At 45.6% G+C, this 16,002-nt stretch overlaps 1 protein-coding gene across 3 annotated transcripts; it reads right to left on the bottom strand.

Moving 5' to 3' along the window:
• Positions 1–924: 924 nt before the first annotated feature.
• Positions 925–16,002, bottom strand: GP2 (glycoprotein 2). 3 transcript variants are annotated; one of them, XM_068968136.1, is made up of 10 exons: positions 15,915–16,002; positions 12,938–13,387; positions 12,345–12,455; positions 10,942–11,156; positions 10,298–10,446; positions 8,909–9,154; positions 7,874–8,036; positions 6,143–6,227; positions 4,395–4,439; positions 925–983 (listed from the first exon to the last, which is right to left on the bottom strand). In XM_068968136.1, the coding sequence occupies exons 1-10, from the start codon at positions 16,000–16,002 to the stop codon at positions 925–927; spliced, it is 1,611 nt and encodes a 536-aa protein (XP_068824237.1). The 3 variants fall into 3 exon arrangements, with proteins under 3 accessions (XP_068824237.1, XP_068824238.1, XP_068824239.1); XM_068968137.1 differs by having other exon boundaries at positions 12,947–13,387; XM_068968138.1 differs by lacking the exon at positions 12,938–13,387.

Raw genomic sequence — 16,002 nt, 5'->3', positions numbered from 1 at the left:
CTGCTGATCTCCTAGCATTGATCCTGTCACTTGCCCTGAAGCCAGCTTGGAGGGGTCTCATGCAGAGTATTCTCTATCTGAGGCATCTTTGTGGAGTCTTCCTGAAGGTTTATTCAAGGTTTCCAGAAACGGGTTTTACTCACCCTCCAGGCTCTGCTGCTACATCCTCAGGGCAGAACTGATGCATTATTTTACACTGGGACTCCCTGCTGAACCCTTCAGAGCAAGGGCATCACTATTTACCACTAGAGGTGTGCTCTTGGGAGACAACATCTCTGCACCCAAACTGAGCAGTTCTTCTAGCATCCAGGTCCCAGGGGTAGGAGTTTGTATAGTTCTAGTATGTCAAAGCAGGTCTGCAGTGTGGTGGGGTCAGGGGAGCAATGGGGACTAGTCTTCTCTGGTGCAAGGTCTCCAAAAGTGGTCACATTACAACATGTTTCATAGAAATTGTTGAAACCATGATGGAAATAACCAGAGGAAGTGGGGTGAAAGCAAACATCAGTCTGTTCAATTTATTGGCAGTCAGAATGGAGGTGCTTCCGAAGATCGTGGAGGGTGCCTCTTTTACAAGCTCTGCCCCTGCTCCTTCCCCTCATTGACATAGCCCCTCTTCCCTGAAGCTATGAACATGTGTTATACTTGTAGACACACAAACACCTAGCAAGTTTGCTTTCAAGAGCCTGCTAATGAATGAGAAAAGTCAGTCCAGGCCAGGTGTCAGAGCCCCCACCATGAGAAAAAGAGGAATACAAAGGACTGAGAGTGTTAAACAAGGGAAAGCTCTTCTTTTTCTCCAGAACTAGTCAGGCCTGGAGACAACATGATTTGTTTGAAGACAGAACCAGCAGAGCTGCAGGGTGACTGGAAGCCATCGCCAGAGGGAAGAACACAAGCTTCAAGGCCAGATGCCCAGCCGAGCTCTCAGAACAGCCCAGCCAGGAGGACAGGCAGGAGAACCATGGGCCAGGCCACCAGGAATCCTGAAACACAAGAGAGGACTGTCGGGTGCTGGGCTCTGGAACTCAGCAGCCAACGTGAGGTGGCATCTCTATCTTCTGCTGGACAAGGATGACAAATACAGAGTATCCTTAATATCTATTTTAGCTTTCTGCCCCTGGGAGGTGGCAAAGGGCCATGTCGTAGAGGCAAAGCTGACTCACCACCACCAAACACTGCAATTCCCTGTGGGCACATAGGAAGTTACTTCCCCCCCCCCCCCCCCCCCCCCCCCGTGCATTGCAGTAGGTAGGGCCATATGACTGGATCTGACCAATAGAATGTGGGTAGAAGTCACATGTGCCACTTTTAGGCCTGGTTCTTAAAGCCTCCTACATAATTTTCCATGCTCCCTCATCCAGCATCTAGGGACCAGATGCAGAGCCTCCAAGAGAGGACTTTCAGGGGACAGCAGAGTTGCCAGAATTTACCAGAAGGCAAGAACTCCAGTTTCTAATAATGACTGTAAAGGGCACTGAGCTGCATCTTCCAGTGATTTTATGGGAAATAAACTGTTGTATAAAAGCATGGAAAGCTGTGCATCACTTGTCACAGTAGCTAGCATTACTCACTCTGATAGTGAAGAGGCAGAAAGACACTGAAGGCAGAAAGAGGTTAAAAAAGCATTACCTCTGAAGCCTGACTACTTAGTTTAGAATTCTAGCTCTGCAACTAGCTATACAGGCCCAGGTGAGTTATTGAACCTGTCTGTGCCTGAATGTCCCTGTGTGCAAAATAGGATCATTACTAACAGCTATTACTGCATGAAATTTTTGTAAGGCGAGTGAGTGAACTCATAGCAAGCATTTAGAACAGTGCCTGACACATGGTAAACACCATGTAAGTATTGGTTTTGAAAATCGGACTCTAAGATCTGGGAGGTTGGAATCATATCTCTTCTGAACGTTACTGTATACTCAGGGTTAAAGAAGGGCTTGTCTCCTGGATCATAGCTGTCTCATATTAAAGGATCTTGGAGAGGCATGTGCAAGCTCCTTCTACCCAACACCAGATTATATGGGCTCCTCAAGCCCTAAATTTCTAAATAACTTTCTGATGTCCTTAGGAGGGAGAGGGAGAAGAATATCACAATTTTCAGATACATATCATTATATGACAACCAGTTTATAATTATGAAACGTAGGTTGATGTTCAGTTAATTCTAAAAACGTCATAAATGGCTGTGGGAGAGAGCAAACTATGAAACCCATAGGTGCACTCTTGCAGTAGTCTGCCACCGCGTCATGTTGGAGTGATTCCTCTGTTTTCAAAAGTCTCCAGAAACCAGTACCCACTGGTCAATTTAGAAAAGTCCATTGAGAAGCCAGGTGGTTCCAGGCACTATGCTAACCTGAAGGACTGGAAGAAATTAATGAGATTGAGGTCCCTGCTCTCAAGCTGCTTGCAGTCTGAGCTCTAACCACCCTCTCTGATGAGTATTGCTTTTCCGAGCATTGTCTGAATGTTAGCACTGAGGTTATTTGGAAACATTTAGACTGTTATCTAGTTGGAGATTTGAGGATGGGTAGAACTCTTTAATGTCTGGGTTCACCAGTATAGGCTATTTTGGGGGAGAGTGAAATCTTAATAGCATTGCTTTCCCTTTGGACCAAAATATGTTTCTTAGATTTGTCTCCCTAAAGAACTCCATTCATTCATCAAAACCACATTCAGATGTTAACATCAGCTGAAATTCTCTTCTGATCTTATTCAATACAATTAATTACTCTTCTGCACTATCTGCTTGCTTGTGATTTATTTGCTTATATGAGTATTTAATTTCACAATTGTTGTTCATTTTTCCTACAGGGCTTGTTCTGCTAATATTTGCATACCTGGCTCCTTTTTCTCATTTAGTTCAAATATTACCTCCTTCAAAAAATTTTCTGACTATCCATTCTGATATTCATTCTTCCTTCCTATCTTGTTAACAGATCCATCAAACATTGGTTGGGTGTGTGACCATCCAGGATCAAGACTGTATTTCCCAACTTCCTTTGCAGCCAGATGTGGCCATGTGATTCAGCACTGATCAATGAGACGTAAGTGAAGATATAAGGTGTCAGCTTCCAGGATTGTTCCTTAAAAGTCATGGACTTCTTCCAAGTTCCCTCCATCCTGGCCTAGATATAAAGATTGGTGTTCTGTCTGCCATCTTGGACCATGAATATGATGGTAACATCCTAAACATGGTAGAGGGGTGAGATGGAAGGAGCCTGGATTCTTTTTTTTTTTTTTTTTAGAACACAATCTGTGTGGCATGGGTAGTTCCCATCATAAGGTAGCAAAATAATTGCTAAAAAAATTTCTTCAGTTAGTGACCCAAGAGAAAGTTACTATTGAGGAGGGGAATCCTCTGTCCAGTGCAATGATTCAGGCCTTTAAGTACAGGGGAAATGGACTTGGTTAATGATTACTGCTTTATCAGTCAGGTCAGTTCAGTCGTTCAGTTCAGTCGCTCAGTCGTGTCCAACTCTTTGAGACCCCATGAATCACAGCACGCCAGGCCTCCCTGTCCATAGTAATGCCCTATTGCAGAAAAGTGAGAAATGAAGGGGTTTTAATAGTTAGGGCCAAGTGAAAGAGCTGGAGTGTCTCTTTGGTAGGTAACTTGTAAGAGGCCCTTATCTCCAGCATTAGAAGAGTGGATACCCCTAAGGAGCAAATTTGGAATCATGGTAGTTGCCAGGTTTAAAAGAAGGTTGAATGCTCTGTTTGGGCAGCTTTGCAATAATGTCAGAGCCCTGGTTGGAAAAACCTGGGGACTGAGGAACATGGGGTGAAATCATCTGGATAGAGGCTCCTAAGGATTGTGGTTCTTCTGATAGCCTTGAACCAATGCCTTCAGAGCCTTGCTCTCTTTATTAGGAGCTAGCCTTCCCCCACCCAAGAAGACAGTCTGGATTCTTGATGACCTCATGATACTGGCCTGTTAGTCCTGGATTGCTTGTCTTATTGACTTCATTTGTGTGTGAGAGAAATAAACTTCTGCATTATTGAAGGCAGTATTACCCATGCTGATAATTTTCTATCACATTATTCTCTTCTATTTCTAAATTGCCTTGTGAGCTTTTTTATCATCTATTTTGAAACTGGAACACAATCTCCATTAGGGCAGGCACCTGACCTGTACCATTCACCATTATAACCTTAGTGCCAATAACAATGCCTAACCCCAGCTGGTGCTCAATAAACATTTTTTTGTCTAATGATGGCCCTCCTGCTGCACTGTGAGCATCTCTAGAGCCAGTCTAGGGTTTGATTCATTTCAGGGTTCACAGATCTCGGCACAGTTCATGGGGCCTGTCACATAGAGGAGACTAAATAAATATGCACTGAATTAAAACGAAGGAGAGTTGGGAGGGCTGTGGGAAAGGCAAGAGAAAATAATGTACCTGCAGTGTTGGGTGTTCCACTCATGACACCAAGAGGCTGGGCACCTAGAGACAAGATCAGAAGGTGAGGATTTCCACAGTCATGCTCCACTGGCTGTGGCACTGTAGCCAGAGTTGCTCCAAGACCTCCTGGACCTGGTCATCACAGTCACTGGCAATCCACATTGTGGAAACATCTATTATTTAGCAAGTACCTTTCTAAACACATTTCATGCATTTGAAACTTAATCCTCCTGAGAGATTTGTGAAGAGTGTTCTCATCCCCATTTGACAGATGAGAAGACTGAGGCTCAGCAATGTCTGCTAATAAGTGGAAGAGTTTCAATTCGAACCCCAGTCTACCTGATTGCAAAGTGGAGTTCTCAATCCCTCTTCCCTCCTCCCCAATGTACTCTGTGACAACACATGAGCTTCTAGTGGAAGATTCAATAAAAGAACAAGATAACTAGAGGCAGGGTCTTCTTCATGAGACAGCCTCAGTTTACTTATCTGGAGAATGATAGCGGTAATACTGCTTATGTCCCTAGACTATTGTGAACATTCCATGGGATAATGCATATAAATATGGTGCCAGGCAGGAGGTATTATTATTGTTACTATTATTAATATTATTGTTGCATGCATGCTAAGTCGCTTCAGTCATGTCTGACTCTTTGCAACCCTATGGACTGTAGCCCACCAAGCTCCTCTGTCCATGGGAGTCTCCAGGCAAGAATACTGGAGTGGGTTGCCATGCCCTCCTCCAGGGGATCTTCCGGTTATAGGAATGGAACCAGAGTCTTTTATGTCTCCTGCATTGGCAGGTGGGTTCTTTCCCACTAGGGCCACCTGCTGCTGCTAAGTTGCTTCAGTTGTGTCCGACTCTGTGTGACCCCATAGATGGCAGCCCACCAGGCTCCGCTGTCCCTGGGCTTCTCCAGGCAAGAACACTGGAGTGGGTTGCCATGTCCTTCTCCAATGCATGAAAGTGAGAAGTGAGAATGAAGTCGCTCACTCATGTCCGCCTCTTAGCGAACCCATGGACTGCAGCCCACCAGGCTCCTCCGTCCATGGGATTTTCCAGGCCACCTGGGAAACCCATTATTAATGTTACTGCACCTTAATTTCTCTAGGACAGAAAAAATGCTTGAAGTTTTTTGACTTCTTGATTCTGTCAATTCAGTGCAAGTAAAAGCTATGAGAGAACTGCTAGCCTGCGGGATAGACTTAGGAAAATCTAAGGAGTGTTTGGAAAGCTTCTCCTACATCATGCCCCAGAACACCATAACTGGATTGTGAGAAACATGGTCATTCTCTAGAAACCTAAGCTGGTTTAGCACTTAGACCTCATCTCAAAGGGATTGGGTTATGAGCTCCTGGAAGGAGGGAAAAGACAAAACACACGTGCTTGGGAATCAGCCTGAGCTGGCTTCAATGCTAACTCCAGCTGCTCATGAGTAGGTGATCTTGGGGAGTCACTTAATCTCTCTGAGCTTCAGTTTCTCACCTGTAAAACGGATGCAGTTGGGGAGGATTGAGTCAGTGGGTTCTGAGACTTTAGCCTGATCTCTAGTACATAGGAAGCCCAGCACAAGTGCAAATGCTACTATCATTACCCAAAACATCTCCTGCAAAGATGCACTTACCACTGGGTTTCCTGAGGAAGCAGAAAAGGACCTGGGCTGTTAAGTTGGTGACCCCAGGCTCCTGAGGTTAACTGTCAGCACTTGGCCAGCTGGAGCTATCACCAGGACTTGGCTACTTCTTACCTTTTCGAGTGATGGGTCCCAGGTCTAGAACTCGGGCTGGGTCGATAGCCACTCCTTCACTGCGGAGTTGACTTCTTGAGCAAGACTGTGGGGATGGAGAATTCTCATTATATCAAAGTGTAAAGGCATGTTCCTATCCAAATTGCTCCTGCCTTGAGGAGCTCTGGCCCAGGAATGGGCCCCCACGCACAATATGATCCTGACTCTGATGCTGTGGTTTTCTCAATCTAGAGAATTCTCAGTCATGTCAAATGAACTTGGGTTTGCATCTCCTCTCTTTTCTTTCAGTTGTCTAACTTGGGATAAATGATGACACCTGTCTACTATTATTAAATCATATCTTCTAGGCTGTGAAGGTTAAAAGGAAATATGTGTGCAACACACAGGCACACAGCAAGCACTCAAGAAATGCCAGCTCTTAGTAGGCAGTGTTGAATCTGGGTTAAGAGCATGGGCATGTAAGTCACTCCTCAGCCAGGGCATACTCAGCCCTGGTACTTTCTAGCTCTGTGGCCCTTAGGCAAGTAACCTCTCTGAGCTCAGTTTCTTCACCTGTAAGATGTGGTTAATAAAAGAATCTACTTTAAAGTGTGCTGTGAGAATTAAATTGGATAAGGCATATAAAAGTTTTAGAATGGTGCTTGACACAGGCTTAAAACTCAACATTCAAAAAACCAAGATCATGGCATCCGGTCCCATCATTTCATGGCAAATAGATGGGGAAACAATGAAAACAGTGACAGACTTTATTTTCTTGGCCTCCAAAATCACTGCAGATGGTGACTGTAGCCACGAAATTAAAAGGCGTTTGCTCCTTAGAAGAAAAGTTATGACCAACCTAGACAGTATATTAAAAAGCAGAGACATTACTTTGTCAATAAAGGTCCATCTAGTCAAAGCTATGGTTTTTCCAGTAGTCATGTATGGATGTGAGAGTTGGACTGTAAAGAAAGCACAGAAGAATTGATGCTTTTGAACCGTGGTGTTGGAGAAGACTCTTGAGAGTCCCTTGGACTGCAAAGAGATCCAACCAGTCCATCCTAAAGGAAATCAGTCTTGAATATTCATTGGAAGGACTGATGCTGAAGCTGAAACCCCAATACTTTGGCCACCTAATGCAAAAAACTGACTCATTAGAAAAGACCCTGATGCTGGGAAAGATTGAAGGTGGGAAGAGAAGGGGATGACAGAGGATGAGATGGTTGGATGGCACCACCAACTCGATGGACATGAGTTTGAGCAAGCTCTGGGAGTTGGTGATGGACAGGGAGGCCTGGTGTGCTGCAGTCCATGGGGTTGCAAAGAGTCGGACATGACTGAGCAACTGAACTGGATTGAACTGACACAGTAAGCACTGAAAGAAGTCAACTATTAGTAAAATCATTTAAAATGTTCTGTAGCAAGGAAACATAGTAGACAGGCTCTTTCATCTAATATGCTTCCTGGGGATACTATAATTGCTGACACATGGGCTTTTGGAGACTTAAGTTACATCTATTCATCCTTTCTTCCCTCTTTTTCTCTGTTTCTCCTTCCCTCCCTTCCATTAATTCATCCATCCATCCATCTTTCCATCTCATCATCTATCTGATTTTCTTTCTCTCCCTTTCTCCCTTCTTCTCTCCTTCCCACCCTCCCCTCTTTCAATCCATACATAATTCCGATAAACATGTATGGAGGTACCAGGCCCCATGTCAGGCACTGAATAGTTTAGTCCAAAGAGATACTCACCGGTTGGCACTCTTCTTTAATGAAATCACAGAGAGAAACCTCACAGTGCAGGAAAACTAGGTCATAATTTCCAGCAAACATGAACATCTGAACTGAGAACCGGCTTTCTGCTGACACCCCATTCTCTTCCACGGAGATAGTGGAATCACGTTGATTTGGGCAGCTGGGAGGGTGACAGGGACAAGGGTCTAACTTCTAGGAAAACTCAGGGGGTCTGAGGCTCTTACTGCATTTCTAATCTGCATCCAGCGTAAAAACAGCATTGGAGAGAATTAAAGAGCCCCCTCACCCCCCACCATGGTTCATTCCAACCTATAGCATAGATTTTTATTCCTCCAGGTTTTCTCCACAATGTGACCAATAAACTCACATGGTTTAAATTTAAGGGCCTACAGTCCCCAGAATGAGACAGACTGATTTCAAATTCCAACCCAACCCACTTTCTAACTAAATGATTGTGAGCTGATTACTTAACTTTACTGAACCTCAGTTTTATTTTCTATAAAGTAGGGACAGGAATATGTACTTCCTAGGATTGATGTGAACATTTAATGAGATAATCCTTGTATTCTGCTTAGCACAGTGCTTGGTACACACCTAAACTCTATGCTAAATATTAACTGGTATTTTAACTACAGTTTGAATCATGATCTATAGATATGCATTTTCCTTTGTTTTTGCCAGTTAACAATTCAATCATATTTTGTCCCATATTTTGTTTTCATGTTGTGTAGTCAGTGTTAACATCAGTATAAAAGTCCCCTTTGATCTATGAACCTACTTCCAAAATGATAAAAGATACTGAATTGAAAAATGACTGGCATTTCTTTACCTTGCCCATCTATTTTGCATTAATCTTTTAAGGCCACAATTTCAGGAGTGATATTTCTGAGTCAAAGGGTATGGTCATGTCATACTAAATTGTTTTCCAAAAGAGGCAAGCCAATTGACACAACCACCAGGCAGGGATGAGCTGATCATTGTTCTCTACCCCACCTCATTTAGGCCGAAGGATAACCCCAGACTGTCCAGTACCTGTTCCTGATGATGAAGTATTTCACAGGGTCAGTCTTGTCTTCAGTGGGTGTGGCATAGCAGTTCTTCAACACCAGGTTAAATCGGGACGTGTCCCCTCTCTCCAAGATGGCGCCCACATAGAGCATGGATTCAACAGACAGCGTGACTGCAGTCCCTTCATAAGGAGACCTGTAGTCCTTGTCTTGAAAGAGGGCCATCCTGACAGTGAACTCTCCCTCCCCTTCCATACTGATGTTCAGGGAACTGAGAGCACAAAAACCACAAGAGTGAGGTTTTGAACAGTGAGAACAAAATCGAGTCCCACACCTGTGTAAGATTATGAAGCCAGAGGCGCACCTTTGATTCCTAAATGAACTAGTCATTTCCTTATATCAAGTATCTACTATCTTCTAGGCATTCAACTCAACAGATGTCTGACTTCAGGTTTCCTACCAGTCCTCCCTGCATCAGAGAGCACACATACCTCCTTCACTCAAAAAGCACCTCCGTCTTCTCACCTGCACAACTGGGCTTGGGACCAGTTCTGTGGGCTCACAATTTTTAGCAGCACACCTCTTCCCTCTATCCCATAATTTTAACATCAATTTTAACAAGACAAATAAAATAGCTTGAATATTTATATTTTTATGAACCTTGGGCCCCAACGCATTACGGACTGAAAACTAGAAATGGAACTATAAAATTTCTAATCCTGATTATGCCATTCTGCGAACCCAGGAGGCAAAAAGGTAATGGGGACAGGTACTCTGGATTTCGAATACCTCAGAAAGTCTCCTAAGCACATCTAGGAATGCCAAGGAATTCCTTCAGCAGGGACCATTCCAGGCACACTTAGATAGCAGTGAACAAATGACCAGACCCCCTGCCCTAATTGAATTCCACCCAAATTTCTATTTGGTTCTATATCTGATGAGTTTATCCAATCAAATCTGGTCTGGCTTAAATCCCACATGTGCAGGGAAGCTTTCCTGCCCCCAGCTTTCCCCCCCAGCCAAGATTAGGTCAGGGACCCTTGTTCCTGCTCCCACAGCACCCTGTGCCTCCCCTACATTGCCTGCATTGCACCTGTAAATAATTTTTGATATAATGAGTTGTTTAATGCCTTTCTACCTCAAGATAAATGAAATTGTCATGCTCTTCTGTTCCTCAGCTTATTTAATTAACACTGTTTCATGTCGTTGCATTGCTTCATAGTAATAATCTTCAATATCCACAAAATATTCTATGCCTGCTTTGTTCATGCTGAACATCCTAATACATAATCAACAAATATTTGTGGAATGAATGGAAGTTCCTGGGGGCGGTGGGTAGCATCCTGTGGACATGATAAAATGTGCGTGAAGTCAGTCAGGGTTATAGGTCAAAGGGTAAAGATCAGTGCCATACCTTACAATGGGCTGCAGGGCCGTTTGAAGGCTCACTTTCATGTCCAGTGGGTAGGCACACTGGAAGTTGATGCTGAGGATGGTGTCTCTGATGATGAAATCGTTGACTAAGGAGAGGGTGTTTTTGTAGATGGCATGGGTCTGGTTTCTCTTTGGCATAAAAACAAGACCACATATACGTCGACATGGATGCAGGTACAAGTGTATCTGGGATTCAGGTCTGTGTGACTCCAGAGTTGATGCTGTCAATCAAGCGGACAACCCTGTCCTCTGATCTCACGGAGGCAATGGGTCTCCTCCCCGAGTGGCACTGGCGCTTTATTGGAAGGGGAATGAGGATCCCAGATCGAAAACTAGATCAATAAACTGTTGACTCTTGGGAACAGTCAGGAACTGCCACGCTTGCTCCTTTGTGAACCCCTCCCACATTATCGCTAAGTGAAAGAATCATAATCATAGGTTTCATTTACTAAGCTTAAGCATCAAGCCTATTCTAAGCTGCCTCCTGGACCAACATGTGTAATCTCACATGCCCTGAGAGGTCCATGGAGGCTAAGTTACTTGTCCAAGGACTCATAGTTACTGAGTTACACCTCGCCTGCCCAGCTCCTGCACTCTGGCAGCAGGGGTATAAACATCACTCACCTCCAGAATGTTTCCGCAGGCACCAGCCTGGGTGGGATCGGTCACGGATATCCAGTTCTCTTCACTCTGCCTGAGGCTGCTGCAGTTCCAGTTCCCGTCCCGCAGGTAGGCGTGGACCTCATCTCCAAAACCCAGGCTTCCCAGCAGACACTTGTCCAGTGACACTTTGATCTCCTTGTCTCCACAGTCCAGCTGAGGCTGCAAACTGTGTACATCTGGAAAGTCGAGAGGAAGGCAGGTAGAGTGGATAGGGGTCTGGAAGGAGAGGGTAGAGTTCACATATTGTGCCCTTTGGCAAACCTTCTTGCCCACCAGGAGTCTGGGGAGACTAAAGGGGCCTGAGGCCCACGTGGGATTTACACTCAGGCTTGCGGTAGGTGAGGCTGGCCAAGATGCCCCCGTCCAAGATTTCCAAGCATGCTGTCTGCAGGCTTGGCGAAGGCTCTCATGTCTGGTCCCTCCTGGGACCCAGAGCAGATCATCCCCAAATATGCCAAATGGTGTATTGATTATTTTGAATTAAAGTTACTTAAGTTGCAGCTAATGCAAGAGCCATGCTCTGACATACCTCTCTGTTTCCCTGAAAACAGGAAATGATTCTCCCATGTGAAAGGTGCTCTCCCTGCATGTGGAGTAGAAGGACACGCTTGCCACCACAGATAGGGACCTCAAGCTCCTTCTTGTCCCTCAACATAGAACGCTCTCTCCTCCACAGGGGTGAGGAGTATACACAGAGGAAAGCGGGCTTGTGCCCAAAGCAAGAATTAAAGGCTCTCGTTAGAGTCTAGGAGGGAAGGAGATCTTCTCACTGGGAAGCTCCTCCAACTCCCACCCAGGGCTTAGGGCTCATCTGTAGCCATGGGTTACCTGCCTGTGCTTGCTTACCTGCTGGGATGACAAGAACATCACCTCCAGAGCCTGCCCATTTGGACTGGTCTTATTGAATTCTCATCAAAGCCCTGCTTTGTGGGTTTTGTTTTATTATTATTATCTCACCCACATTTTGCAGATAAGGATGTTCAGGTTCAGAGAGGGTAAGCAGCTGGTCCCAGGTCCCAGACCCCACCCAACAAATCCAAGACTGACCCAGGAGTCTGCCCTTGTTCCTCACGTGGAGACCATGCCAACACCTGAACACAACTTCCAACACTGGCAGAGTCCTCATCCTCAGTATCTTTGTCGCTCATGAGTCAAGCCCACCCATTCCCAAGGCCACAGTCCAGTGGCTGACCCGGAAATGTGTCTGACCCTTGGCCCCATCCTTGCAAACTCGCTGGCTTTGCACGTCTCTTCCACTGACCTCGGTTCCATCACCACTGACTGTGGTCCACACCTAGTCCTGACCTTCTGGAGCTCCCTCCCTCCTGCCCTGCCCGCTGAGTCAGCACAGCCTCGGTGCTCACCGGAGACGTTGAGGTCCTGTCTGCAGAAGCAGCCCCAGGTGCCACTGACGAGGCGACACTCCTCCTCGGGGCGGCAGGTCCTGTCACACTTGTGCTCCGAGGTGGCAGGGTCTGGGGTGAGGCGTGGAGGAAGAGGATTAGGGTGCACAGCAGGGTGGACTTGAGGCCACCAAGGCCAACCTTATTCTACAGAAGAGGCGCCATGTTTGACAAGGGAAGGGTTGTGCCATATTTGGTGGAATCATCAGGCCTCGAACTTGAATTTCCCAACTCCCGATCCGGTGGGGTGAGAACCTTGGAGCTGCCATCTTGGTGCTTTTACTACAGGGCAAATGCTATTCCCAGAACTTTCCATGCCTGAATTCTTTCAGTTCACATGTAGACCTCGTGGGGGTGGGGGTAGCATTTGGATCGTCGAGCTGGGATGCTAGGTTCAAACTGGCTCTGCCACATTCCAGCTCTGTGATATTGGGAGAATTGCTTAACCTGTCTGTGCCCACTGCTGGCGCTGAACTGAGGCTGTTCTGTTCAGTCTCCTCCTGACCCGCTGCACCCACTCTACTGACCCTGGGCACTTCACCGGGTTGCCCTGCCCCGCTCACCTGTGCAGTATCTCAGACTACATTGAGGGGTGCCCTCCAACCGGTACACGTGGTATGGGCCCGGGCAGGCCTTCACCAGCACCTCTGTCTTCCAGAGGCAGCAGTTGCCACTCCAGTGGGCACAGGCGGTGCGGTTGACGATGCCCTCCCCAAGGCCGGGATGGGTGCCATTCAGCCACAGGGGTGCAGACGTCTGGCATCGGAACGTGGGGACACAGTCCTCCGGCATCCTCACTCCTCCGTCCCCCACAAATCGGTACCAGCCGTGTTTGTCGCTGTCACAGCCTTGGACATCCTCTGTGTTCTCTGTGCTTCGAAAGGGTTCATTCAGGAGGGTGTAATTCTGGCAGGGGTCAAAACAGAGCTGGGCCTCTGGGGTGCCAGGGGCTCCGCAATCCAAGTCCTCTTCATAGGAACCGCTGTTGGTGGAGTTTCTGTAACCTGGAGAATAACGGTATGCTCGGGTTTACGGAACAGACTCTGGGGCCTACAGGGTTTTCGTGCCCAGCACACTCTCTTTTGGGAATGCTAGGGAACCTGGTGTGGGCAAGAGGCACACGACCCATTGGTTGCACATCAGCCTTCATCACCTCGGGGTCAGAATAATAATGAGGGCTTTGTGTGGTATATTGTAGGCATTAAGAACATCAGAGTCCCCACACTCTCTGCGTAGCCTCAGAGGGTGTCACTCATACTGAGCCTGAGTGGTGATGCAGGCTCTGGATTGTTGCAGGGCTCCCCTGAGCCAACACACACTGTGGTTCTGCCTGCCAGTATTTGTTTTTCTCATTGTAAATGTAGCATAGGCTCATGGGAGAAAACTCAAAGGTTATTAAAATGAATAAAGTAGAAATGACACCTGTCATAGCTCATTCCATTCCCAGACGTAACCATAAATTTGTCATACAGTTTTCAGACCCTTTCTGTGCATATATTTTAAATAGTTTTTTTTTAATGTGTTTAATGCTGTACAGCTTTCTTTCCACTTGCATTGATTATTTAGAATATCATAGAGATTTTTCCTTTATCAGTAGATGACGATTTCTCAGCCCCAGCACTACTGATGTTTGGGCTGGATAATTATATTGGGGGATGGGCTCTGTCCTGTGCACTGTAGGATGTTTAGCAGCTTCCTTGAGTTTTCTCACTAAATGCCAAGAGTACTCCTCCCTGAAGTTCTTTCCAGACATTGCCAAGTGTCCCCTGAAAAGCAAAATCACCACCCCACCCCCATTGAGAACCACTGGGTCTAATAGGGCCATTTCCTATTGCTGGTCTCTGGTTTTTAACAGATTCAAGGACTGTGATGTGTGAAGATATGGAGAAGTAAAGCAGGGGTGGGGTGGAGGGTGAAGGAAGTCACAGGCCAGACAGTCTGGGTTTAAATCCAGCTCTGCACCTGCTGACTGGCTGACCTTGGCAGATGGTTTAATTCCCCTGAGACTCTTCTGCAAAATTCCACCTGTAAGCTAACGCAAATATCATCCATTCCTATACTTCAGGTCATGGTTGCCACACAGGTGTCCATCTGTCCTTGTATTTGTCTCATGTGTTTTTTCTCTTTATTTATAACTTAAATTTTGTACATTTATTGTATTTTAAGTTTATCTCAAAAAAAAAAAAGCAAGTGAAACCAACATTGAACTCAGACTAATCATTTGCATGCTGAAATATTTACAGATAAAATGCACTGATGTCTGTAGTTTACTCTTTAAATTTTTTAAAAACCTTTTATTTTGTATTTTATTTTGTATTGAGTGATTAACAAGGTCATTATATATTTCATATGTTTCTTTCAGTGATTCTCTTTATAGATTCATTTCATCCTAAGGAATAGTATTGGTGATACCATAGGTATGATGTATTAGTTATATGGTTTAATACCCATGAAGAAAAGTACATATAGCTTAGCTACCAAAAATTCTCTCTCTCTCTCTCTCTTTTTTTTTTTTTTTTTGGCTATTCCCTGAAGCATGTGGGATCTTAGTTTCCTAACCAAGGAGTGAACTCTTGCCCCTGCAGTTAAGAGTTTGCCGTGCAACCTCATTTCAGGATATGCGTGCCCCATTTGGGAGAATAAACCTTTAAAGGAGTGTTAGAAGGTTAAATGAGGTACTAGGTGCAAAATGGCAAGCACAGCACCCGGAGCCTAGTAGTTCAAGCTAGTTCTCTCCTCTACTTCTGATATGCTGAAATGCCCCAATGATGACTTAAGTACATTCTACCAGGGTCGCATTCCTTTCCTTTCTTTTGATGTATTAAACTATTTAATGGGTGATCATGTGCCCAGCGCTGATGCACTGATTACTGGGGCTCTCAGTCCATCCCCACAAAGCTGAATCACATTAGAGGAACTTTTTAGGAAAAAGATTTTCAAGCCTTGCTTTTGTACATGTTTGTTTTAAGGAAAGGAGTCACTGCACTTATTATTCTTGGACTGGTTATTGCACACACTATTTTCCCAAGGGAGGCCATGAGCTAAGTGCCTCCAGCTCCCTCCACAGGGACGTAAGCAGAAATTTTCACCCTTGTGCAAAGACTGAGAATCCTTCCTACAAGCATCTAAGATGCCCAATCCATGGATCTTTGGAAGGACCACAGAGAGATCACTAAGCCTGGTCTCTTCATTTTACAGATGAGCAAACTGATCTGGAGGAAAGAGAGATGCTTGCCAAAACAAGGCACAGAGCAACTGGGAGCTTCACATCCACATGAACCCCCAGCCCTCTGATTGCCACCATATCCAGGCATAGGAGGTTTTAATTGGCTCCCACTGCCCTTGAGGGGGAATTTTTGATTTGGCTCTTTGAGAGATTGTGACTAGATTCCAGGTTCTCTCATCTTGTTTCCCTTGAGTTTTTATCATGCCCCTGTTTTCTTGCTGACCCTGAACCAATTTTCTGCTCTCCCCTGCTGCCTCTCCAGGTATCACGGGTTATCTGAGATGCCAGGTGAGCAGAGTACTCACCTTGCTGCTCTGTAGATGACAGGGTCAGAATGTAGGAGGCCAGGGCCAGCCACAGGACAGAAGTCATCCTTTCCAGGAGCTGAGACAT

Source organism: Capricornis sumatraensis, chromosome 3, assembly GCF_032405125.1.
Source record: "Capricornis sumatraensis isolate serow.1 chromosome 3, serow.2, whole genome shotgun sequence".
Classification (NCBI taxonomy): domain Eukaryota; kingdom Metazoa; phylum Chordata; class Mammalia; order Artiodactyla; family Bovidae; genus Capricornis; species Capricornis sumatraensis.
This window is presented reverse-complemented; position numbering and strand designations above follow the sequence as displayed.

Excerpts from the sequence above, each read along its gene's own strand:
- GP2 (XM_068968136.1), bottom strand. The coding sequence starts at position 16,002 with ATGTCTCAGCTCCTGGAAAGGATGACTTCTGTCCTGTGGCTGGCCCTG. Across the intron at positions 13,388-15,914 it reads GTCATCTACAGAGCAGCAAG|GTTACAGAAACTCCACCAAC; the intron begins GTGAGTACTCTG and ends GTTATTCTCCAG. Across the intron at positions 984-4,394 it reads TGGAACACCCAACACTGCAG|GATTCCTGGTGGCCTGGCCC; the intron begins GTACATTATTTT and ends CTTGTGTTTCAG.